This window comes from Bos indicus, chromosome 5, assembly GCF_029378745.1.
Source record: "Bos indicus isolate NIAB-ARS_2022 breed Sahiwal x Tharparkar chromosome 5, NIAB-ARS_B.indTharparkar_mat_pri_1.0, whole genome shotgun sequence".
Taxonomy (NCBI): domain Eukaryota; kingdom Metazoa; phylum Chordata; class Mammalia; order Artiodactyla; family Bovidae; genus Bos; species Bos indicus.
Genome location: NC_091764.1, coordinates 25,148,199 through 25,173,273, shown reverse-complemented (window position 1 = coordinate 25,173,273; position 25,075 = coordinate 25,148,199). Strand labels below are relative to the sequence as shown.

The 25,075-nt window shown below is 37.8% G+C and overlaps 1 protein-coding gene across 2 annotated transcripts in view; it reads left to right on the top strand.

Moving 5' to 3' along the window:
• The window catches only part of LOC139183070 (uncharacterized), a 58,456-nt gene that overhangs the window by 21,639 nt on the left and 11,742 nt on the right, over window positions 1–25,075 (top strand). For both annotated transcript variants that reach the window (XM_070788974.1, XM_070788975.1), the window contains exons 4-6: window positions 14,267–14,772; window positions 23,163–23,261; window positions 24,843–24,942. In XM_070788974.1, coding sequence (XP_070645075.1) covers window positions 14,267–14,772; window positions 23,163–23,261; window positions 24,843–24,942 — 705 coding nt within the window. The remainder of the gene's footprint in view (window positions 1–14,266; window positions 14,773–23,162; window positions 23,262–24,842; window positions 24,943–25,075) is intronic.

Below are 25,075 nucleotides of genomic sequence, written 5' to 3'. Positions count from 1 at the left end.
ACTTCACATTCCAGGATGTCTGGCTCTAGGTCAGTGATCACACCATCGTGATTATCTGGGTCGTGAAGATCTATTTTGTATAGTTCTTCTGTGTATTCTTGCCATCTCTTCTTAATATTTCTGCTTCTGTTAGGTCCCTACCATCTCTGTCTTTTATTGAGCCCATCTTTGCATGAAATGTTCCTTTGGTATCTCTGATTTTCTTGAAGAGATCCCTAGTCTTTCCCATTCTGTTGTTTTCCTCTATTTCTTTGCATTGATCGCTGAAGAAGGCTTTCTTATCTCTTCTTGCTATTCTTTGGAACTCTGCATTCAGATGTTTATATCTTTCCTTTTCTCCTTTGCTTTTTGCTTCTCTTCTTTTCACAGCTATTTGTAAGGCCTCCCCAGACAGCCATTTTGCTTTTTTGCATTTCTTTTCTATGGGGATGGTCTTGATCCCTGTCTCCTGTACAATGTCACGAACCTCATTCCATAGTTCATCAGGAACTCTATCTATCAGATCTAGGTCCTTAAATCTATTTCTCACTTCCACTGTATAATCATAAGGGATTTGATTTAGGTCATACCTGAATGGTCTAGTGGTTTTCCCTACTTTCTTCAATTTAAGTCTGAATTTGGCAATAAGGAGTTCATGGTCTGAGCCACAGTCAGCTCCTGGTCTTGTTTTTGCTGACTGTATAGAGCTTCTCCATCTTTGGCTACAAAGAATATAATCAATCTGATTTCGGTGTTGACCATCTGGTGATGTCCATGTATAGAGTCCTCTCTTGTGTTGTTGGAAGAAGGTGTTTGTTATGACCAGTGCATTTTCTTGGCAAAACTCTATTAGTTTTTGCCCTGCTTCATTCCGTATTCCAAGGCCAAATTTGCCTGTTACTCCAGGTGTTTCTTGACTTCCTACTTTTGCATTCCAGTCCCCTATAATGAAAAGGACATCTTTTTTGGGTGTTAGTTCTAAAAGGTCTTGTAGGTCTTCATAGAACCATTCAACTTCAGCTTCTTCAGCATTACTGGTTCGGGCATAGACTTGGATTACTGTGATATTGAATGGTTTGCCTTGGAAATGAACAGAGATCATTCTGTCGTTTTTGAGATTGCATCCAAGTACTGCATTTTGGATTCTTTTGTTGACCATGATGGCCACTCCATTTCTTCTGAGGGATTCCTGCCCGCAGTAGTAGATACAATGATCATCTGAATTAAATTCACCCATTCCAGTCCATTTCAGTTCGCTGATTCCTAGAATGTCAACATTCACTCTTGCCATCTCTTGTTTGACCACTTCCAAATTGCCTTGATTCATGGACCTGACATTCCAGGTTCCTATGCAATATTGCTCTTTATAGCATCGGATCTTGCTTCTATCACCAGTCACATCCACAGTTGGGTATTCTTTTTGCTTTGGCTCCATCCCTTCATTCTTTCTGGAGTTATTTCTCCACTGATCTCCAGTAGCATATTGGGCACCTACTGACCTGGGGAGTTTCTCTTTCAGTATCCTATCATTTTGCTTTTTCCTACTGTTCATGGGGTTCTCAAGGCAAGAATACTGAAGTGGTTTGCCATTCTCTTCTCCAGTGGACCACATTCTGTCATGTACTTAATAAGAGATTTGTGATTAACAACCATGAAATTGTGTCAAGCCCACAAAGATGAATGAAATAATGAAACTAGTCATTCCACAACACTTTTACCCTCTAATTACAATAATTTCTTAATTTGTGAAGTGGAAATTAAAATACCTCAACCTGTCTTAGAACATACATCACAAAGCTTAAAAGTTGTCAGCTTATGAGTTCTCAAGCAGGCACAGCGCCCCCAGCCCATTCCAAACCAGGGACGTTTGGAAATGTCTAAGGGCCTCCCTTGTGGCTCAGCTGGTAAAGAATCTGCCTGCAATGGGGGAGACCTGGGTTCAGTCCCTGGGTTGGGAAGATTCCCTGCAGAAAAGAAAGGCTACCCACTCCAGTATTCTGGCCTGGAGAATTCCATGGACTGTATAGTCCATGGGGTTGCAAAGAGGTGGACACAACTGAGTGACTTTCACTTTCCCTTCACTTTCACATTTCAAAGACATATTTGATTGTTAACAACTAGGCAGTTGTGGCACTCTTGACAATCTGGTGTGTAGAGATGCTGCTAAATATCCTACAATGCACATAACAGCCAACAACAGAATCATCTGGTCAAAGATGTCAGTAATACCAGGGTTGAAAAGCCCCGGAAATATTAATCTAGTCTGGGGTTTTTTGAGCCTGCTATAACTTTTCTCAAGACCCCAGCAAGTTGCTGCTCTTTTTAGAAGTCCGTTGTCTCTTCATTTTCAACTCTTTCTGCCTAAATGCAGTTCAGCATAACTTGGTCAGTTTGCATCCACGATTGGTCTTGTAATTGGTACTCAGTGGATGAAATCAGATTGTCATGTGAGCATTAAGTAGGTCTATTTATATAAAGCTTCAGAGGTTTATTGGCTGCCCAGCTTTCTCATTTGATGTCTTCTCAGGGCATGGCTTAAGTTTTGCTTCTGTCAGCTCTGATTGGTAACACCCTCTTTCTTCCACTGGCTTTCCTACTGCAGCCATTGCACCAAGAATAAAATCCACACTTCTTATCATGAACTGCAGGCCTTTCTGTGATTTCCTTCCTACTTGTCCTCTGACCACCTCACATACCACTCCATGACACCTACTATGCCCCAGCTGTTATGTGCTATGAATTCATTTAACAATCAAGCCATCCCTAAATTAAGTTCTCTACATTTGCTATGCACTCTGCTTCAGATGTTTTTCTTCCATATAATTTTATGGTTGACTCTTCCTCATCATCGTCTGAATCTCAACCTGAATGTCACCTCCTCTGAAAAGATATCCCTGACTTCCCAATTCAAAGGAACCAAACACACATACCCCATCATCACTCTTTTATACTGCTCTGTTTTAATTTTATCATTAGTTACCACTACCTGTAATTTCCTTTCTCTTTCCTCTCTTCCTCCCTTCATTCTTTCCTTCCTCTCCTTCTCCAACTAGAATGTAAGGTCCACTAGGGCAGAGGTCAGTCCTCTTCACCCTGTCTTTTCAGCACCTAGAACTGTGCCTGTTGAATTTTGCTGAATGGTTTCTTCACATGTGCTGTACCTGGAGAAGCGGGGCTACTTTAAGACTGGGCCAGGTCCCATCCGCTTTATTGTTGACTATCTCTTGTCAAGATTATTAAATCCGGGGGCCTCCCTGTTGGTCCAGTGGTTGAGACTTTGTCTTCCAGTGCAGAGGGTGTGGGTTCAATCCCTGGTCAGGGAGCTGGGATCCCACGTGCCTCACAGCCTAGGGGTCAGGGCATGGAGTAGAGGTGATATTGTGGTGAATTCTGTGGAGACTTTGAAGAGGTCCACATCAAAGGAAAAACAAAGGATTGTTTAACCTCGTTTTGAACTCAACAGTCCATTATTTGAGCTTTTGTCTGAAAAGTAAACCAAACATATAAAGATTATTTTTTTCAAATGTACATTAAATTTCTTAACAACCCTATGAAGGAGCTATAATTATTGGCATCATTTTACATGTGATAAAATTGATTAACCTGGACCCCCTGCATTGGGAGCACAGTCTTAGCTACTGGACCACCAGGGGATTAATAAATGATAGGTGTTACTATAATTACTGTAATAAGTACAGTCTCTATCATTTTATTTATTTATTTTAAATTGAAATATAGTTGATTTACAGTGTTTCACAGTAAACAGCAAAGTGATTCAGGTATAGGTATTTCCTTTGTCAGATTCTTTCCCATTACAAAGTGTTACAAGATATTGAATATAGTTCCCTGTGCTATACAGTAGGGTCTTTGCTGTTTATTTTATATATAGTAGTGTATATGTTTTAATCCCAAACTCCTAGTTTATTCCTCCCCCACTTCCCCTTGGTAACCATAAGTTTGCTTTCTAAGTCTGTGAATCTATTTCTGTTTTGTAAATAAGTTAGTTTGTATCATTTTTTAGATTCCACATATAACTAGTATCATATGACATTTGTCTTTATCCAATCTCTATCATTTTATTTGAGTGATAGATAAATTTACCACTAATGCATATATATAGGATTTACAAAGAAAATAACATAAAATAGGGATAACACACTAGCTGACTCATAGGGTGAGTATTAGAAATTGATAAGATAATATTTATGAGAGTGATTTTTAAGCTCTAATGAATTTTTAAGCTTTAATGAATTATTACTATGAAAATATATTTACTGTTTTCAAAAATGGGCTTTCCAGCTTTTAAATATCAATGTAATAACATAACCAGTGCTCAGAGATAAAAAATTTAAGATCCACATTTAGAATTCTTTTATTGTTTGTTTTTTTGGCCATGCCATGCAGCTTGAGGGATCTTAATTCCACAACCAGGGATTAAACCAGGCTCCCACAATGAAAATGCCAAGACCTAACTGCTGGACCACCAGGGAATTCCCCACATTTAGAATTCTTTTCCACCTCAAATACTTTTGATCTTAAAACAATGTTCCCCAGGGGGAGGAGCCAAGATGGCGGAGGAGTAGGACAGAGAGAACACTTTCTCCCCCACAAATTCATCAAAAGAGCATTTAAACGTCGAGTAAATTCCACAAAACAACTTCTGAATGCTGGCAGAGGACATCAGGCACCCAGAAAAGCAACCCAACTCTTCGAAAGGAGAGAGAAGAAATACAGCTCCACCCACCAGAACACCGACACAAGCTTCCCTAACCAGGAAACCTTGACAAGCCACCTGTACAAACCCACACACAGCGAGGAAACGCCAAAATAAAGAGAACTCCACAAACTGCCAGAATACAGAAAGGACACCCCAAACTCAGCAATTTAAACAAGATGAAGAGACAGAGGAATAGCCAGCAGATAAAGGAACAGGATAAATGCCCACCAAACCAAACAAAAGAGGAAGAGCTAGGGAATCTACCTGATAAAGAATTCCGAATAATGATAGTGAAATTGATCCAAAATCTTGAAATTAAAATGGAATCACAGATAAATAGCCTGGAGACAAGGATTGAGAAGATGCAAGAAAGGTTTAACAAGGACCTAGAAGAAATAAAAAAGAGTCAATATATAATGAATAATGCAATAAATGAAATTTAAAACACTCTGGAGGCAACAAATAGTAGAATAACAGAGGCAGAAGATAGGATTAGTGAATTAGAAGATAGAATGGTAGAAATAAATGAATCAGAGAGGATAAAAGAAAAACGAATTAAAAGAAATGAGGACAATCTCAGAGACCTCCAGGACAATTTTAAACACTACAACATTCGAATCATAGGGGTTCTAGAAGAAGAAGACAAAAAGAAAGACCATGAGAAAATACTTGAGGAGATAATAGTTGAAAACTTCCCTAAAATGGGGAAGGAAATAATCACTCAAGTCCAAGAAACCCAGAGAGCCCCAAACAGGATAAACCCAAGGCGAAACACACCAAGACACATATTAATCAGATTAACAAAGATCAAACACAAAGAACAAATATTAAAAGCAGCAAGGGAAAAACAACAAATAACACACAAGGGAATTCCCATAAGGATAACAGCTGATCTTTCAATAGAACTCTTCAAGCCAGGAGGGAATGGCAAGACATACTTAAAATGATGAAAGAAAATAACCTACAGCCCAGATTATTGTACCCAGCAAGGATCTCATTCAAGTATGAAGGAGAAACCAAAAGCTTTTCAGACAAGCAAAAGCTGAGAGAATTCTGCACCACCAAACTAGCTCTCCAACAAATACTAAAGGATATTCTCTAGACAGGAAACACAAAAACGGTGTATAAATTCGAACCCAAAACAATAAAGTAAGTGGCAACGGGATCATACTTATCAGTAATTACCTTAAACATAAATGGGTTAAATGCCCCAACCATAAGACAAAGACTGGCTGAATGGATACAAAAACAAGACCCCTACATATGTTGTCTACAAGAGACCCACCTCAAAACAGGGGACACATACAGACTGAAAGTGAAGGGCTGGAAAAAGATTTTCCATGCAAATAGGGATGAAAAGAAAGCAGGAGTAGCAATACTCATATCAGATAAAATAGACTTTAAAACAAAGGCTGTGAAAAGAGACAAAGAAGGTCACTACATAATGATCAAAGGATCAATCCAAGAAGAAGATATAACAATTATAAATATATATGCACCCAACACGGGAGCACCGCAGTATGTAAGACAAATGCTAACAAGTATGAAAGGAGAAATTAACAATAACACAATAATAGTGGGAGACTTTAATACCCCACTCACACCTATGGATAGATCAACTAAACAGAAAATTAACAAGGAAACACAAACTTTAAACGATACAATAGACCAGTTAGACCTAATTGATATCTATAGGACATTTCATCCCAAAACAATGAATTTCACCTTTTTCTCAAGCGCACATGGAACCTTCTCCAGGATAGATCACATCCTGGGCCATAAAGCTAGCCTTGGTAAATTCAAAAAAATAGAAATCATTCCAAGCATCTTTTCTGACCACAATGCAGTAAGATTAGATCTCAATTACAGGAGAAAAACTATTAAAAATTCCAACATATGGAGCCTGAATAACACACTGCTGAATAACCAACAAATCACAGAAGAAATCAAAAAAGAAATCAAAATTTGCATAGAAACAAATGAAAATGAAAACACAACAACCCAAAACCTGTGGGACACGGTAAAAGCAGTCCTAAGGGGAAAGTTCATAGCAATACAGGCACACCTCAAGAAACAAGAAAAAAGTCAAATAAATAACCTAACTCTACACCTAAAGCAACTAGAAAAGGAAGAAATGAAGAACCCCAGGGTTAGTAGAAGGAAAGAAATCTTAAAAATTAGAGCAGAGTCATCTTTTTTTACTAGCTTTTGTCCATTTGCCAATCTCAATCTCAATCTCATCTAACTTTCCTGATAAAGTAATAAGATCTGTCTTTCTACAGAAACACAACTCTGCCTTCATCAAAATTATAACAGATAGACCCTCCCCATTCCTTGGATATCTAGAGAGAAAGCCAAGTGTAATCATGGGGTACATTTTTTAAAAAGAAGAGAATAAATATCCAAAGTGGCAAACTCTTCACAACTGAATTTCAGAATGTGTTCTTCATCCCTGTTTTGAGGACTGTAGCTCTTTCCGCATTAGCCCTCTACTCTGCATCACTTAGTCCACCATTCACTTGAAACAGACGCCCTGCTTCGCCTGAATTATGCTTTAAGCTATGAGGCAAGATTCAGTATCACCTGACGCCAAGTTGGTCCTATGGTAAAAGTAAGTGAAAAGTGAAGACAGCTGTCTGTGTACTGGTGCACAAGTGATGCAATTCACCCATGGAAGCTGCTGCCACAGAATTTCTCAATATATAACCTGATAGTGCTTCTTCCTGGAACAAGATAAGTCATCATCCAATACTTAATTACAAAATGGTGGGTACCCTAACTTTGTTCAGCAATAAGGAGTTCTAAAAAAGGTAAAGCAAAGAAATCTCCCTGAGCCAAATGGATACAATATGGAGTTTTTCTTATCTTTCTAGATGACCCTAGAACATACCTTTTTAACCCCATCTTACATTTGTGGAAAAATCATAGCTTACAGTCTTGGGAAATTTGGGACATGAAAAGTTTTCATAGTAGTTCATGTAGTGTATGGGTTGATGTAATAGAAATAGTCTGATATTATTTCTACAACTACTGAATCATTCTCCCCTTCATTTAAACCCCTTTTGTTTCACTTAAACAAGATAAGAGTCTGAATGGAAGATCTTATAGTTTCCAAGGGATTCTGAGAAATTTTTGTGTTCAACATTTGGAAGGCTGTCTACTATTTCAGTTGATATAACTTCTCCCTTTAAAAAAATGTATAGATGTGGATTTTCTGTATAGTTCTGTTATTTCCTTTTACCAAGATTGTTGACTTTTGTGATAAAATTCATACAAGATTTTATTTCTTGGTAACTTTGGCTTATACAACTATCTTTAAACCCTTGAGCAATCTGTATACAATGAAGAGGTTTCTGACATTTATTCTTACACTCATTTGTTTGACTTTAGAATTTAGGCACATTTACTTCTGTTGTTTTGAATCTCTTTAGAGCTGCGTGTAGATAGCTTTTATTTCTGTGCATTTGAATTAATCCATTTAGAAAATATCTACATGGTAAAAATGAGAAGAAATAGAAATGTATTTTTTCATGAACATTTTGATACACATTTCATCAAATTTATTGATTAACCAATTTCTTACACTGGTTATAATCAGTATTTGATTCAGAGAGAGAGAAACATTCATTATTATACTGTATCATCATTTTTATCCCATCCTTTACAAATTACCAAGGTTGGGGCTTTCAAAATTATACTTTTATTATGGAAAAAAATTTCAACTCCCCCAAATCATAAACTTGAACAGAATTGAAGCATTTTTTTAAATTACTTGAAAAGGAAAATGAAAGCTTATTGTAGAATGCTTGTATTTTCTTTTCTCTCTCTGGAACCAGTATATTGCTGGCAGCTATTGTATTAAAAAATAAAATATATTTTCACTATCATAAAAGGTTCTTTTTCCCCCCTCTCATGAAAATAAATAACAATTTGGGGTAAAAAAAAAAAATTAGAGCAGAAATAAATGCAAAAGAAACAAAAGAGACCATAGCAAAAATCAACAAAACCAAAAGCTGGTTCTTTGAAAGGATAAATAAAATGGACAAACCATTAGCCAGACTCATCAAGAAACAAAGGGAGAAAAATCAAATCAACAAAATTAGAAACAAAAATGGAGAGATCACAATAGACAACACAGAAATACAAAGGATCATAAGACACTACTATCAACAATTATATGCCAATAAAATGGACAACGTGGAAGAAATGGACAAATTCTTAGAAAAGTACAACCAGGAAGAAATAGAAAATCTTAACAGACCCATCACAAGCACGGAAATTGAAACTGTAATCAAAAATCTTCCAGCAAACAAAAGCCCCGGTCCAGATGGCTTCACAGCTGAATTCTACCAAAAATTTAGAGAAGAGCTAACACCTATCCTGCTCAAACTCTTCCAAAAAATTGCAGAGGAAGGTAAACTTCCAAACTCATTCTATGAGGCCACCATCACCCTAATACCAAAACCTGACAAAGATGCCACAAAAAAAGAAAACTACAGGCCAATATCACTGATGAACATAGATGCAAAAATCCTTAACAAAATTCTAGCAATCAGAATCCAACAACACATTAAAAAGATCATACACCATGACCAAGTGGGCTTTATCCCAGGGATGCAAGGATTCTTCAATATCCACAAATCAATCAATGTAATACACCACATTAACAAATTGAAAAATAAAAACCATATGATTATCTCAACAGATGCAGAGAAAGCCTTTGACAAAATTCAACACCCATTTATGATAAAAACTCTCCAGAAAGCAGGAATAGAAGGAACATACCTCAACATAATAAAAGCTATATATGACAAACCCACAGCAAGCATTATCCTCAATTGTGAAAAATTGAAAGCATTTCCTCTAAAGTCAGGAACAAGACAAGGGTGCCCACTTTCATCATTACTATTCAACATAGTTTTGGACGTTTTGGCCACAGCAATCAGAGCAGAAAAAGAAATAAAAGGAATCCAAATTGGAAAAGAAGAAGTAAAACTCTCACTATTTGCAGATGACATGATCCTCTACATAGAAAACCCTAAAGACTCCACCAGAAAATTACTAGAACTAATCAATGATTATAGTAAAGTTGCAGGATATAAAATCAACACACAGAAATCCCTTGCATTCCTATACACTAATAATGAGAAAACAGAAAGAGAAATTAAGGAAACAATTCCATTCACCATTGCAACAGAAAGAATAAAATACTTAGGACTATATCTACCTAAAGAAACTAAAGACCTATATATAGAAAACTATAAAACACTGGTGAAAGAAATCAGAGGACACTAATAGATGGAGAAATATACCATGTTCATGGATTGGAAGAATCAATATAGTGAAAATGAGTATACTACCCAAAGCAATTTATAGATTCAATGCAATCCCTATCAAGCTACCAACAGTATTCTTCACAGAGCTAGAACAAATAATTTCACAATTTGTATGGAAATACAAAAAACCTTGAATAGCCAAAGTGATCTTGAAAAAGAAGAATGGAACTGGAGGAATCAACCTACTTGACTTCAGGCTCTACTACAAAGCCACAGTTATCAAGACAGTATGGTACTGGCACAAAGACAGAAATATAGATCAGTGGAACAAAATAGAAAGCCCAGAGATAAATCCACACACATATGGACACCTTATCTTTGACAAAGGAGGCAAGAATATACAATGGATTAAAGACAATCTCTTTAACAAGTGGTGCTGGGAAATCTGGTCAACCACTTGTAAAAGAATGAAAATAGAACACTTTCTAACACCATACACAAAAATAAACTCAAAATGGATTAAAGATCTCAATGTAAGACCAGAAACTATAAAACTCCTAGAGGAGAACATAGGCAAAATACTCTCTGACATACATCACAGCAGGATCCTCTATGACCCACCTCCCAGAATATTGGAAATAAAAGCAAAAATAAACAAATGGGACCTAATTAACCTTAAAAGCTTCTGCACATCAAAGGAAACTATTAGCAAGGTGAAAAGACAGCCTTCAGAATGGGAGAAAATAATAGCAAATGAAGCAACCGACAAACAACTAATCTCGAAAATATACAAGCAACTCCTACAGCTCAACTCCAGAAAAATAAATGACCCAATCAAAAAATGGGCCAAAGAACTAAATAGACATTTCTCCAAAGAAGACATGCAGATGGCTAACAAACATATGAAAAGATGCTCAACATCACTCATTATCAGAGAAATGCAAATCAAAACCACTATGAGGTACCATTTACACACCAGTCAGAATGGCTGTGATCCAAAAGTCTACAAATAATAAATGCTGGAGAGGGTGTGGAGAAAAGGGAACCCTCTTACACTGTTGGTGGGAATGCAAACTAGTACAGCCACTATGGAGAACAGTGTGGAGAGTCCTTAAAAAACTGGAAATAGAACTGCCTTATGACCCAGCAATCCCACTGCTGGGCATACACACTGAGGAAACCAGAAGGGAAAGAGACACGTGTACCCCAATGTTCATCGCAGCACTGTTTATAATAGCCAGGACATGGAAGCAACCTAGATGTCCATCAGCAGATGAATGGATAAGAAAGCTGTGGTACATATACACAATGGAGTATTACTCAGCCATTAGAAAGAATACATTTGAATCAGTTCTAATGAGGTGGATGAAACTGGAGCCTATTATACAGAGTGAAGTAAGCCAGAAGGAAAAGCATCAATACAGTATACTAACGCATATATATGGAATTTAGAAAGATGGTAACAATAACCCTGTGTACGAGACAGCAAAAGAGACACTGATGTATAGAACAGTCTTATGGACTCTGTGGGAGAGGGAGAGGGTGGAAAGATTTGGGAGAATGACATTGAAACATGTAAAATATCATGTAAGAAACGAGTTGCCAGTCCAGGTTCGATGCACAATACTGGATGCTTGGGGCTAGTGCACTGGGACGACCCAGAGGGATGGTATGGGGAGGGAGGAGGGAGGAGGGTTCAGGATGGGGAACACATGTATACCTGTGGCGGATTCATTTTTATATTTGGCAAAACTAATACAATTACGTAAAGTTTAAAAATAAAATAAAATTGAAAAAAAATTAAAACAATGTTCCCTTTTATTTCACGCTAAACACTTACCTAGAAAACCTATGCCATTTTTTTCAAATTATGCTAATAGAACTACGATTTAGAAGAAAAATGCAAGTGGACCATTTTATAAAGACAGTATTCAAGTGAAACTCCATCAGTTGTTCCAAACTACATGGTTCCAAGCCACAGTAGTAAAGCAAATATCACAATAAAATGAGTCACACAAATTTTTTGGTTTCTCGGTACATATAAAAGTTGTATCAAACTAAATTGTAGTCTATTAAGTGTACAATAGCATCATGTCTAAAAACCAATGTTCACATCACACTTTAATTAAAAAATACTTTATTGCTGAAAAATGTTAACCATCATCTGAGCCTTCAGCAAGTTTTAATCTTTTTGCAGTAGTAACATTAAAGATCATGGATCACCATAACAAACATAATAATAATGGAAAAGTTTTAAATATTGCAAGAGTCACCAAAATATGACACTACTATATTTGAAATGGAAACCAACGAGGACCTACTATATAGCACATGGAAATTTGCTCAATGTTATGTGGCAACATGGATGAGAAGGGAGTTTGGGAAAGAATAGATATATGTATATGTATGTGTATGACGAGTCCCTTTGCTGCTCACCTGAAACTATCACAGCATAGTTAATTGGTTATATCCCATTACAAAATAAAAAGGTTTTTTTAATAAATAAATAAATACCTCAGCTCTCTTTAAAAAAAAAAAAGAAAAATTGTTTTTAAAAATAATTTGAGGGCTAAGATGAAATTATCTTTTTCTGAAGGAGATTTACATTTGTTTGTGTCAGAGGCTTGAAGAAGCAGCCAGGAGTACCTTAATTCAGTTTCAGAGAATGCAGTGATTTGAAGCTGTCTTTGAATGTGCTGGTCTAGGTCTACTTTTGGGACAACTCTTACTCCTAGGATGCAGCCTCCCATTGGAAAGCCTGGACTCCAAAACCCTTAGCCTCCACAAAACTATAAAAAGCCCTGATCAGTCTCTAAGCCTCTCAAATTCCTCTTTGGATTTCCATCTCTCTAGGGTATCCCATGGGCAGAGGAGCCTGGTAGGCTGCAGTCCATGGGGTCACGAAGAGTCGGACATGACTGAGTGACTTCACTTTCACTTTTCACTTTCATGCATTGAAGAAGGAAATGGCAACTCACTCCAGTATTCTTGCCTGGAGAATCCTAGGGATGGGGGAGCCTCGTGGGCTGCCGTCTATGGGGTCGCACAGAGTCGGACATGACTGAAGTGACTTAGCAGCAGCAGCAGCAGCAGGGTATTGATAGTAGCCCTTCACTATCTTGTTAGTTCTCTGTTGCTTTTAACAAGAAATTTTTTTTTATATTCTGTTTAGCTTCTCTAGTTGTCTTCCAAAGTCAGGGTAGGGTAATTTGGATTACCCAGATGCTATTGCCAAAAGGGGAAGACCACTTGGAAGTTTTAAACATTGTATGCCTAGTTGTTTTATAAACTGTGGCTTATAAAATTCCAATATCTGAAATGCCGAGTCTTCTGTGAGTCTATTTTTGCTGTCCACTTTAGAATTTTAGCATACTATAGTAACATCTAATAGGACTGTGGAGAGTAGGCTACAGGAACACAGAAAATGTAGACTAAGAAATTCAGGGAAAGGTTTCTGGAAGAAGTGATCTCTGTCTTATCTTATAATAAAACAATTGAATAAACACATATTGAAAAACACATATTGGTTTTTATCTTCTGTGTATAAACATAATAAATGTTCACGTAGAAAAGTATAAAAAGAGAAAATAAAAGTTGACTTCTATAATCTCACAATGTTTGCTTTTGGGTCGGCATTTGCTTAGTCCTTTTAATGCCAGATATATTATATATATATACATAAATAATACATTTGAGATCTTTCTACATATGCAATTATGTATACTTTTATATAATATTATAAACATTTCCCGAAGTTATTAAGAGCAATTTTCCAAACAATTTTTATGGCTACCTATTGTATGCTGCTGCTGCTGCTAAGTCTCTTCAGTCATGTCCGACTCTGTGCGACCCAGAGACGGCAGCCCACAAGGCTCCCTCGTCCCTGGGATTCTCCAGGCAAGAACACTGGAGTGGGTTGCCATTTCCTTCTTCAACGCATGAAAGTGAAAAGTGAAAGTGAAGTCGCTCAGTCATGTCTGACTCTTTGTGACCCCATGGACTACAGCCTACCAGGCTCTTCCATCCATGGGATTTTCCAGGCAAGAGTACTGGAGTGGGGTGCCATTGCCTTCTCCGACCTATTGTATGAGTATGGCATTATTTACTTAACTATATCTCTATAAGGCCTTTGATTCTTTTCCATTTTTTTCCTATATCAAAAATAATGCTGTAGTTAGCATTTTATGCACAGATGTTATAGTTTTTTATTATACCATAAGATGGATTTCTAGAAGTCAAATTACTAGGTTAAAAAGTATAAAATATCTTTAAAGTTCGTATTTGTTTTTTACAGTCCTACAAGGAGTATATTTAAAGAACTAGAGAAAGCAAAACTTTCTACAGTAGCTGAATCTGGGGAGAAAGATGAGTTCATCTCATTTGGTGTCTCACAAACCTCTAGTGTTTCTATGTTATCTACTAATTTAAAATTTTCCAAACTACAACTGCAAAAGTCTCTGTTTGAAGAATACAAACTCACTGCTGCTGAAATACTGTATGAACTTGAGGAGGTATTACAGAAATATGCTGTGTATAACATTACTTTCCCTGTGGGAATTGTAAATCTTGTGGATTACAGTTGGCACGATCTTACTTCAGATGCTTATAAGTATGCAACCAAAAATCCTATGTTGAAGAAATGTAGTGCCTTAAAAGATGATACCAGTATCATGACTATGATCGACTTAAAGGGATACAAAATCAACAGCTGCTCAAGAGAAGAATGTCGTAAGAGGAACTGCCTGGTGAAAGTAAAAGAAGACCATCACGATGCAGCAAGTAAACCTGTGGTAAAAACATGTAAGTAGAAGTTACTAGTTAGACTTATAAATAATCCTCCAGTTTTAAAAATAAAAATGAAAATGGCAAGTAAGATATTGAAAAAACATTATATTAATGATATTTGGTTTGTATTAATCATTTTAATACATTATTAGTGAAGATCAGGGATAAGATACAAAAATTTAAATTGCTTTCAGTTAAATAAAGCATCTATTATGCTTCATATTCATGTGATATTAAGTCTCCACCTCAGAAGATCCTACAGATTCTTGTACAGCAGCTTAGTCCAGCAAAAGTAGGATGCTAGCCACATATGTAATCTTCAAAATTATACTTTTTGTTTTATGAAAATTATAGACCCACATGTGTAAGAATTAATACAAAGGGATCCCATATACTGTTTACTTATTTTCTCCATATGACAACATCTTGGAAAACGTCACAACCAGAATATGGACATTAACACAGTCAAGCTTCAAAACATTCCACCACAGCAAGGATCACTTATGTTGTCCTTCTGTAATCCCACCCACATCCCTCCTGTCCCCACACCCTCTTTAACCTTGGCAACCACCAATGTGTTCTACATTTCTGTATTTTGGTTTATTTTTTTATTTGTTGCACTGGGTCTTCATCACTATGTGCAGGCTTTCTCTAGTGGCGAGTGGGGACTACTCTTTGGTTAGGTAGGCGGGCTTCTCATTGCAGTGGATTCTCTTGCTGCTGAACACAGGCTCTAGGCACATGGGCTTCAGTAGTTGTGGTGCATAGGCTTAGATACTCCATGGCATATGGAATCTCCCAGATCCATGGATCAAACCCTTGTCCTCTGCACTGGCAGGCAAATTCTTTTCCACTCTACCACCAGGGAAGTCCTATGTATATTTGTCATCTTAAGAATGTATAAATGAAATCCTACAACGTTTAATTTTTGGTGATTGTCTTTCTTCAGTTCAGTTCAGTTCAGTTCAGTCACTCAGTCGTGTCTGACTCTTGGCGACCCCGTGAATCGCAGCACACCAGGCCTCCCTCTCCATCACCAACTCCCGGAGTTCACTCAAACTCACGTCCATCAAGTCAGTGATGCCATCCAGCCATCTCATCCTCTGTCGTCCCCTTCTCCTCCTGCCCCGTCAACTTAATTCTCTGGAGATTCATCTAGGTTGTGTGTCTCAGTAGTTTGTCCCTTTTTATTGCTCGGCAGTGTGCATTCCATGGTATGGATGTCCCACAGTTCAACCATTCCCTCCTTCAGTGGGTGGGGGTTTTTTCCCCCAGTTTTTGAATATTATGAAAGCTGCTCAAACATTTATGTACAGATTTTTGTGTAAATATAAGTTTTGATTTCTCTTTGATAAGTGCCCAGAAGTACAACACTGGACTATGAGGTATTTGCATGTTTCCTTCTATATGGAACTGCCAGATTGTTTTCTAGAATGGCTGTGCCATTTTATAATACATTTCTACCAGCAGTGTTGAGTGGCCACCTTCCTCCACGTTCTCACTAGTATTTGGATATTGTAACTGTGTTTTATAATAGCCATTCTTGGCGATGTGTAGTGACATCTCATTGGGGTTTTCATTTGCATTTCTCTCATGGCTAATGATGCTGAATGTTTGCCGTCTGTATGTCCTCTTCAGTGAAATGTCTTTCATGTCTTTAACTGATTTTCTAATTGGATAATATATATTTTTTACTGTTGAGTTTTGCGAATTCTTTATATATTCTAGATATTGGTCCTTTGTTATATATGTGCTATACAAATATTTTTCCCAGTGTCTCCTCATTCTTTTACTTGGGTCTTTTGCAGAGAAAAAGTTTTAAATGTTGAAGACATAAAATTTATCAGTTTTTTAATAAATAGTGCCGTTGATATCAAGACTGTGAACTCTTTGCCTTGCCCTAGATCCTGAAGTTTTTCTCTTTTTTTTTTCCTAAAAGTTTTATAACTTTACGTTTTATATTTAAACCCATTACCCATTTTAGGTTAACTTTTGTATACATCTTAGACCAACTTGAGGTTCATTTTCTGGGTTATGGATCTCCAGTTGCTTCAGCTTATTTGTTGAAAATACTGTCTTTCCTCCTTTGAGTTGCTTTTGCATCTTTGTCAAAAGTCGAATGGGCGTAGGTATTTAAATCTATTTCTGGGTTCTGCTTTTGTTTCTGCTGGTTCTCATTCATGTTCTCTTGACTCCCTGTGAATATGATTATTTTTTATTTTCTGCCAGACATTGTGTTTGAAAAATTGTTTTTAAAAATATTTGAGGCCTAGGATAAGGTTATCTTCAACTGGAAGTGATTGTAAGTGGGAACTCAAACAGGTTTTTGTACCACCATTGCTCTGAGCAGCACTATTCATAGTAACCAAAATGTGGAAACAGCCCAAATGTCCATCAACAGATGAAGAGATAAACAAAATGTGGTATGTATATACAGTGGGATATCATTTAACCTTGAAAAGGGGTGAAATTCTGATACATGGTACAGCATGGATGAACCTTGAAGGCATTTTAATCTGGAAACAAAACAACAAATATAGTGTACTCTATAAACAACAAACAGAGTATGAGGTACCTCAAGTAGTCAGATACATAGAGACAGAATGTAGGATGGTGGTTGCCAGGGACTGGGAAGTGGGGGCGGGGGGTGGGTAATTAGGGAGTTTAAGGTTAATGGGTACAGAGTTTAGTTAAGGATGATGAAAAATTTCTGAAGCTCGATGGTGATGATGGTTGTACAGTAATGTGAATGAACTTAATGCTACAGAACTGTACACTTAAAACCTGGTAAAGTGATCAATTTTAAGTTATGCATATTCAACCACAATAAAATATTTTACTGGTTAAAAATGGTAATTTCGTTATGTATATTCTATCACAGTGGGAAAAAGGGATAACCAAGTCAATGTGGATAATTAAGCTTTACTTTTTATAAGGGGGTAAATAAAAGGAATTGAGTGGAAGGACGGGTGTATCCAAGGTCATAAAGAGCATTTAATTAATTTCAGAGGTGAGTAAAAACTTGACTCTGTAAGCCTAGAATTAGGAACCTGTGGTAATGTGATATATATGTGAAATAGCACAAACTGGCCCGTTTTAAAGGCACTTGGGTCAGTGCTGTTTCCACAGCCCATTTCTTTCCCCACTGAAGAAGAAGCGCTTATGTTCCCTCACTCCCTAGACTACATTATGACTTTTGTGGGTTCTGGGCACTTTTGCCTTCGTGAGTCCCTATCTCCATAAAGTTACTAAAAATAACTTCTTATGACTGTATTGTTATGAAGACAAATATAATTCCGTTACACTTGTATATTCATTGTTGTCATATTCAGGTTTTCTCTGTTTGAGAAGAAATTAAAATTAATACATTTTCTAGGTTCCTGGAAGGGTTGCATGCCTAACAGAGAGATCAGTCCTGCTGCCTTCTTCCTTCACTTCTGAGGTACCACTCACCTCTCTCAGAATGTTGCTTCATCCCACCACTTACTCTTAGTCTCCATGGTTTTCACAGCTAAAATGAAGTTTACTATTTTATTTCCAAGAAATTGATGCTATTCTCAGATGCTGAAACATTTGCAAGCCTAGAAATGTTTTTTTAAAGAAGCTTAGGGATCTGAAGTCATTGCTGATAAAAATTTCAGAAAGCTTGATAGGGAAATATGAATAACTAGCATAGTCATGCAATTCAAAAAGGATGAACATCTTCATCAGAGGTTAGCACTGCACAGTGAAGAGTATTGGTAGACCCTGTTCTGACTCCTACTAGACTGAAACTTTATGTTCAGAACCTTAATAGTTCCCATTTCACCCTCTATTGTGTTGAATATATATAAGTAGATTTAGATGTAGCAAAAAGAGCTATTTAAAAAAAATAAAAATCATATTAGTTTATAGCATTTTACAGATCATAGAAATTGCCAACATCTGTTGGATCATAGAAAAAGCAAGGGAATTCCAGAAAAACATCTACTTCTGCTTCATTGACTATGCTAAAGCCTTTGACCATGTGGATCACAACAAGCTGTGGAAAATTCTTAAAGAGATGGGAATACCAGACCACCTTACCTGCCTCCTGAGAAACCTGTATGCAGGTCAAGAAGCAACAGTTAGTACTGAACATGGAGCAACGAACTCATTCAAAATTGGGAAAGGAGTATGTCAAGGCTGTATAGTGTCACCCTGCTTATTTAACTTATATGCAGACTACATCATGTGAAATGCCAGGCTAGATGAGGCTCAAGCTGGAATCAAAATTGCCAGAAAATATATCAATAACTTCAGATAGACAGATGAGACCACCAGGGAAGAAGAATTAAAGAGCCTCTTGATGAAGGTGAAAGAAGAGAGTCAAAAACCTGGCTTAAAACTCAACATTCAAAAAATGAAGATCATGGCATCCAGTCCCATCACTTCAGGGCAAATAGATGGGGGAAGAAAAGGAAACAGTGACAGACTTTACTATTTTGGGCTCCAAAATCACAGTGAACGATGACTGCAGCCATGAAATTAAAAGATGCTAGCTCCTTGGAAGAAAAGCTATGGTGAACCTAGAAAGCGTATTAAAAAGCAAAGATATCACTTTGCTGACACAGGTCTGTACAGTCAAAGCTATGGTTTTTCCAGTAGTCACACACAGATGTGAGAGTTGGACCATCAAGAAGGCTGTGCACCAAAGAATTGCTGCTTTCAAATTGCGGTGCTGGAGAAGACTCTTGAGTGTCCCTTGAACTGCAAGGAGATTCAACCAGTTAATCCTAAGGAAAATCAACCCTGAATATTCATTGGAAGGACTGATGCTGAAGCTCCAATACTTTAGCTCCCAGATGTGAATAGCTGATTCATTGGAAAAGACCCTGATGCTGGGAAAGATTGAGGGCAGAAGAAGGGGACTACAGAGGATGAGATGATTGGATGGCATCATTGACTCAATGGATATGAGTTTGAGCAAACTCCAGGAGATAGTGAAGGACAGGGAAACCTGGCATGCTGCAATCCATGGAGTGGCAAAGAGCCAGACATGACTTAGTGACTCAACAACAACAGATCATAGGGAACTTTCTAACCATTGTCTAATTTAGTTGTCCTGATATTCCTTTGGGATAGCTGATAGGGTTTCTGTTTCACTAAGGGCTGAGTAACTTGCCCAGAGTCACACAATTTCTGATAGATCTGTGACCCCCAACCCTGGTCTTCTGACTCCCAGTATATTGTTCTTTATACTACTTTAGCCCTAACTCCCATTCTTCTATCATAATAATGATAATGATTTGACAATAAGACTAAATAGTAGTTGTAGCTATCCCTACAACAACCCCTTTGAAGTAGAGAAGTAACCTAGCTGTAGAGGTTACACTTTTGCTCTCAGGATTGTCGTTCAATTGCTAAGTCATGTCTGACTTTGCAACCTCATGGGCTGCAACATGCCAGACTCCTCTGTCCTCCACTATCTCTCAGAGTTTGCTCAAATTCATGTCTGTTGAGTCAGTGATACTATCTAACCATCTCTTCCTCTGCCACCCCCTTCTCTTTTTGCCTTCAATCTTCCAGGATCAGGGTCTTTTCCAGTAAGTCAGCTCTTTCCCATCAGGTGGTCAAAGTATTGGAGCTTCAGCAATAGTCCTTCCAATGAATATTCAGGGCTGATTTCTTTTAAGATTGACTGGTTGGATCTCCTTGCAGTCCAAGAGACTGCAAGGAGAAGACTCTCTTTGAGTCTTTCAGGCCTTATCCTAGACTTATTTGATTTCCTCATTATAAAATGAGAGAGGGAGAGGAATTAATGGTATAACTTTGTTGAGAGAATTATATAATATAATGATTTTAATGTACTTAACCTAGTGCTCAATAGATGTAACTCATGGTTATTGTGCAATTTCTTACCTATAGCCTTATTTCTTTTGCTTTTTTTTATCATTGTGATTTTCTCATCTTATTTATTTCTGCATCTGATACAGCCTCTTTGTGATGGGATCCTGGACTTACAAACCTCCTAATTTACATATAAAATTTAAGAAGCTCCCATGAGTTTTGCTTTCTTTTCAAAATATAACCAAATTTTGTATTTAGTTCAGTTCAGTTCAGTTGCTCAGTCATGTCTGACTCTTTTCCACCCCATGAACCACAACACTCCAGGCCTCCCTGTCCATCATCAACTCCTGCAGTTTACCCAGACTCATGTCCATTGAGTCAGTGATGCCATCCAACCATCTCATCCTCTGTCGTCCCCTTCTCTTCCGGCCCTCAATCTTTCCCAGCGTCAGGGTCCTTTCCGATGAGTCAGCTCTTTGCATCAGGTGGCCAAAGTATTGGAGTTTCAGCTTTAGCATCAGGCCTTCCAATGAACACCCGGGACTGATTTCTTTTAGGATGGACTGGTTGGATCTCCTTGCAGTCCAAGGGACTCTCAAGAGTCTTCTCCAACACCACAGTTCAAAAGCATCAATTCTTCTGTGCTTTGTATTTAGACAGCTTTTAAAATGTATATGTTTTCTCTGTGGGATGAATTCATTACACTTCATAGATTAATAAATTTATTGTCTTAGATGTGTATTTTAGCCCAAAACGTAATGATACTGAAAGGCTTTGTGTCCTTGTAGCCTTTTTTTAAAATTGAAGTATAGTTGATTTACAGCGTTGTGTTAGTTTCTGGTGTACAGCAGAATGATTCAGTTATACACCCCATATGGTTCATTACAGGATATTAAATATAGTTCCAAGCGCCATACAGTATGATGGTACTTTTTATTGGTCTATCATATATATAGTAGTTTGAATCTGCTGATCCCAAACTCTTAGTTTATCCCTCTCCCACCTCCTTTCCCCTTGTAGTAACCATAAGTTTGTTTTCTATGTCTGTGAGTCTGTTTTTGTTTCACAATAAGTTCATTTGTGTCATATTTCAGATTCCACATATAAGTGATACCATTTGGTATTTGTCTTTCTGTTTCTGACTTACTTCACCTAGTATGATAACCTCAGTCCATCTACGTTGCTGTAGATGACATCATTTCATTCTTTTTATGGCTGAGTAGTATTTCATTGTGTATATATACACCTCTTCTTTATCCATTCATCTGTCAATGGACATTTAGGTTTTTTCTATGTTTGGCTATTGTAATAGTGCTACTATGAACATAGGGGTGCATGTATCTTTTCAAATTATACTTTTCTCTGGATGTATGCCTGGGAGTGGGATTGTTGTCTCATATGGCAACTCTATTTTCAGGGTTTGGCTTTTTTTTTTTTTTTCAGTTTTTTAAGGAACTTCCTTATTGGCTGCAGCAATTTACTTTTCTACCAACTTCCATATTGGCTGCAGCAATTTACTTTTCTACCAGTCTGCAGGAGAGTTTCCTTTTCTCCACACCTCTGCTGCTGCTGCTAAGTCGCTTCAGTCGTGTCCGACTCTGTGCGACCCCATAGATGGCAGCCCACCAGGCTCTCCGGTCCCTGGGATTCTCCAGGCAAGAACACTGGAGTGTGTTGCCATTTCCTCCTCCAATGCATGAAAGTGAAAAGTGAAAGTGAAGTTGCTGAGTCGTGTCTGACTCTTAGTGACCCCATGGACTGTAGCCCACCAGGCTCCTCTGTCCATGGGATTTTCCAGGCAAGAGTACTGGAGTGGGGTGCCATTGCCTTCTCTGACACCACCTCTAAGCATCTGTTTGTGGACTTTTTAATAATGATCATTCTGACCAGTGTGAGGTGGTACCTCACTAGATTTGATCTGCATTTCTCTAATAATTACCATTGTTGAGCATGCCTTTTTTTTTTAACCAACAAAAGGCTGCTGTTAGCCAGTTAGTAAAAGAAGAAATTAAAATAAAACATGAATCTTTCTCAGTAGTTCTAATGTGAAAAGGCAATTCTTGAAAGCATAAACACAGTCCCCTAATAAATTAAGAAATTATGCAGAGGAAATTTCTATTTTTTTTTTTTGAGAATAAATCTATGCTCATTAAAATTTTTTAATTGATTTATTTATTTAGCTTTGGCTCTGCTGGGTCTTTGTTGCTGCACGTGGGCTTTCACTAGTTGCCGTGATTAGGGGCTTCTCTTGTTGTAGCAGGGACTTAGTAGTTGTGGTGCCTGGGCTTAGTTGCTTTGCAGCATGTGGGATCTTCCCCAACCAGGGATTGAACCCATGTCCCCTTCATTGGCAGGCAGATCTTAAACACTGGACTGCCAGGGAAGTCTGGAATTTTCAATTTGAAAGACTGACTCCAGAACTAATGAAAATATTTTATGGGTAATTGTGGGTGCTTATGGAAAATTTTAATTCCCTGGTAAGAATATTAAAATATTGACAATTGGATTTTCTGTTGATGATGATCTGGCAAAATGCTTTCTTTTTCTCTTCCTTCCCCTCTCCCTGCTCACATTCCTCCTGCTTCCTTCTTTCCTAGCTCTTGTCGACCAACAGCAGTGTTCCCAAATCTCCCAGGATAGCAGTTTACCTGTTGTCACCCACTTCTCACTGACATCCAAGATCTGTTTAGAAAATGGTAAGATCCCCTTATCCATCCAGTGAGCAACCAGAGTGAGAATCACTTCCATTCCCTGAATTTGGAAACTTTCTCCCAGCCATCCTCTTGGTATAACCCCAATAAGAGTCAGACATTTAAGTTTATGGATTCCAAGTCAAACTTTTCAAAGGCATCCCCCTCAAATCCACCCACCTCTGGTTTCTCCACTCTAGTACCCTGGGAACTGATTTCTGAGAAATCAGCTTGGGTAACAAGGGTGTTGGAGTCCATGCTTCAGGGACTCTCCTTCCAACTCTGGCTGAATTCTACAGTTAGACTCATTTCATACAGTAAAGAAGATGTCACCCCCAGCCCTAAATTCACATGTTCCCTGCCTAGGAAGAAAGTGCTTCTTCTCCTCCAATGTCCAAATAATCTCAAGATATTGGGATTGACTCTGATTTGTCAAGGCAGTGACTCTGATGAGCTCTACTTCAGTTAGGTACCCACCTAATGGCCCAATGATGGTTGCCTCGGAATTGGAGTAATACTGTTGGTCAAACCTGGGTCTTTGGCTCATGTAAATTACATGTAATTTACAGTAAGGAACTGTCATTGTCAGCCCAACTTGAGCTGCATGGGATGGGGGTGGCATGATGCCTCAAAGAAAGGGAAGTCAAGTAGTTCCATAATTTGGGAAGAGAAGGTTAAGCCTGTCCTTAATCTTGTGTTAAGGTGGGGATTAGAGGTGAACAAAGTGGGAAGGAGCCAGAATGCTCTGACTCAAAGTTTCACCTGGAGTTATGGCTAAAATGAAGAGCTCATGACTAAGGCAAAAGATCTGGAGACAGAGTAAACAGTAAACATTCTCATTACAAAATAATGCTTTAAAGCACCTATGCATAGGGGAAAAAATCTGGAAGGAGCCACACCAAAATGGTAACAGTGCTTGTGGGGTAAGATAAACATATCCTTCCCCATGCCAGTCTTTATTTTCCAAATTTTCTTCTATATGTAATTTACTGGTTTATTTAATGCATTAGACTTGGAATAAAGAAATAGCAGGTTTTCCTCTTCCCTTAAGTTCCTTGAAGCTGTTGGTGGATCCTTCCATATGTTCATTACCAGGGTAGAGTTTTTTATAAAGGAAGAACTATAGAGCTAACAGGTCTTGGAAATCATCTCATTCAGCTCCCCCATTTTACTGATGAGAAAACTGAAGCCCAGAGATGTTGAGTACCCAAACTAGTCACTAGGAGAATCAGGAACTGAACCCAAGTCTACTGACTGCCTATAAAATGTTCTCTCCAATAGATGGGATTCTATCCTGAGGATGCTAAAATCACAGGATGTGAAGGCATTCTTGAAAGGCCTCTAATACTTTAGATGTCATCATAGGGGTTAAAGATATGATCCCTTCAGTGTAAATCCTCCTATAGGAAAAATAATTCTTAAGCTGATAATTATTTGTGCTTTAGTATAAATGGATTTGGGTTTTTTTTTTTTAACCAGGTAGACTTTGGTAGACTGATGACTGGATAGGGTCTACCCAGTGAGTACTGAATCAGTATATATTTTGAAATATCCCTTTTGTGTTAATATGTGTGTCTTTTTTTTAAGGTTGGGTCCTACAGCCTCCTTCCTCAAAATTGGAAATCCTGAAATGGAAGACAATTCTTGATACTGCTGTGAAGAAACTACAAGTAGCCATAATGCAAATGTAGGAGCCCTTTGCAGTCTTTAGAATTCTATACTTTTATTAGGTAGCTGATACAATGTGTAGGTGTTAGTTGCTCAGTCGTGTCAGACTGTTTGTGACCCCATGGACTATAACCTGCCAGGCGCCTCTGTCC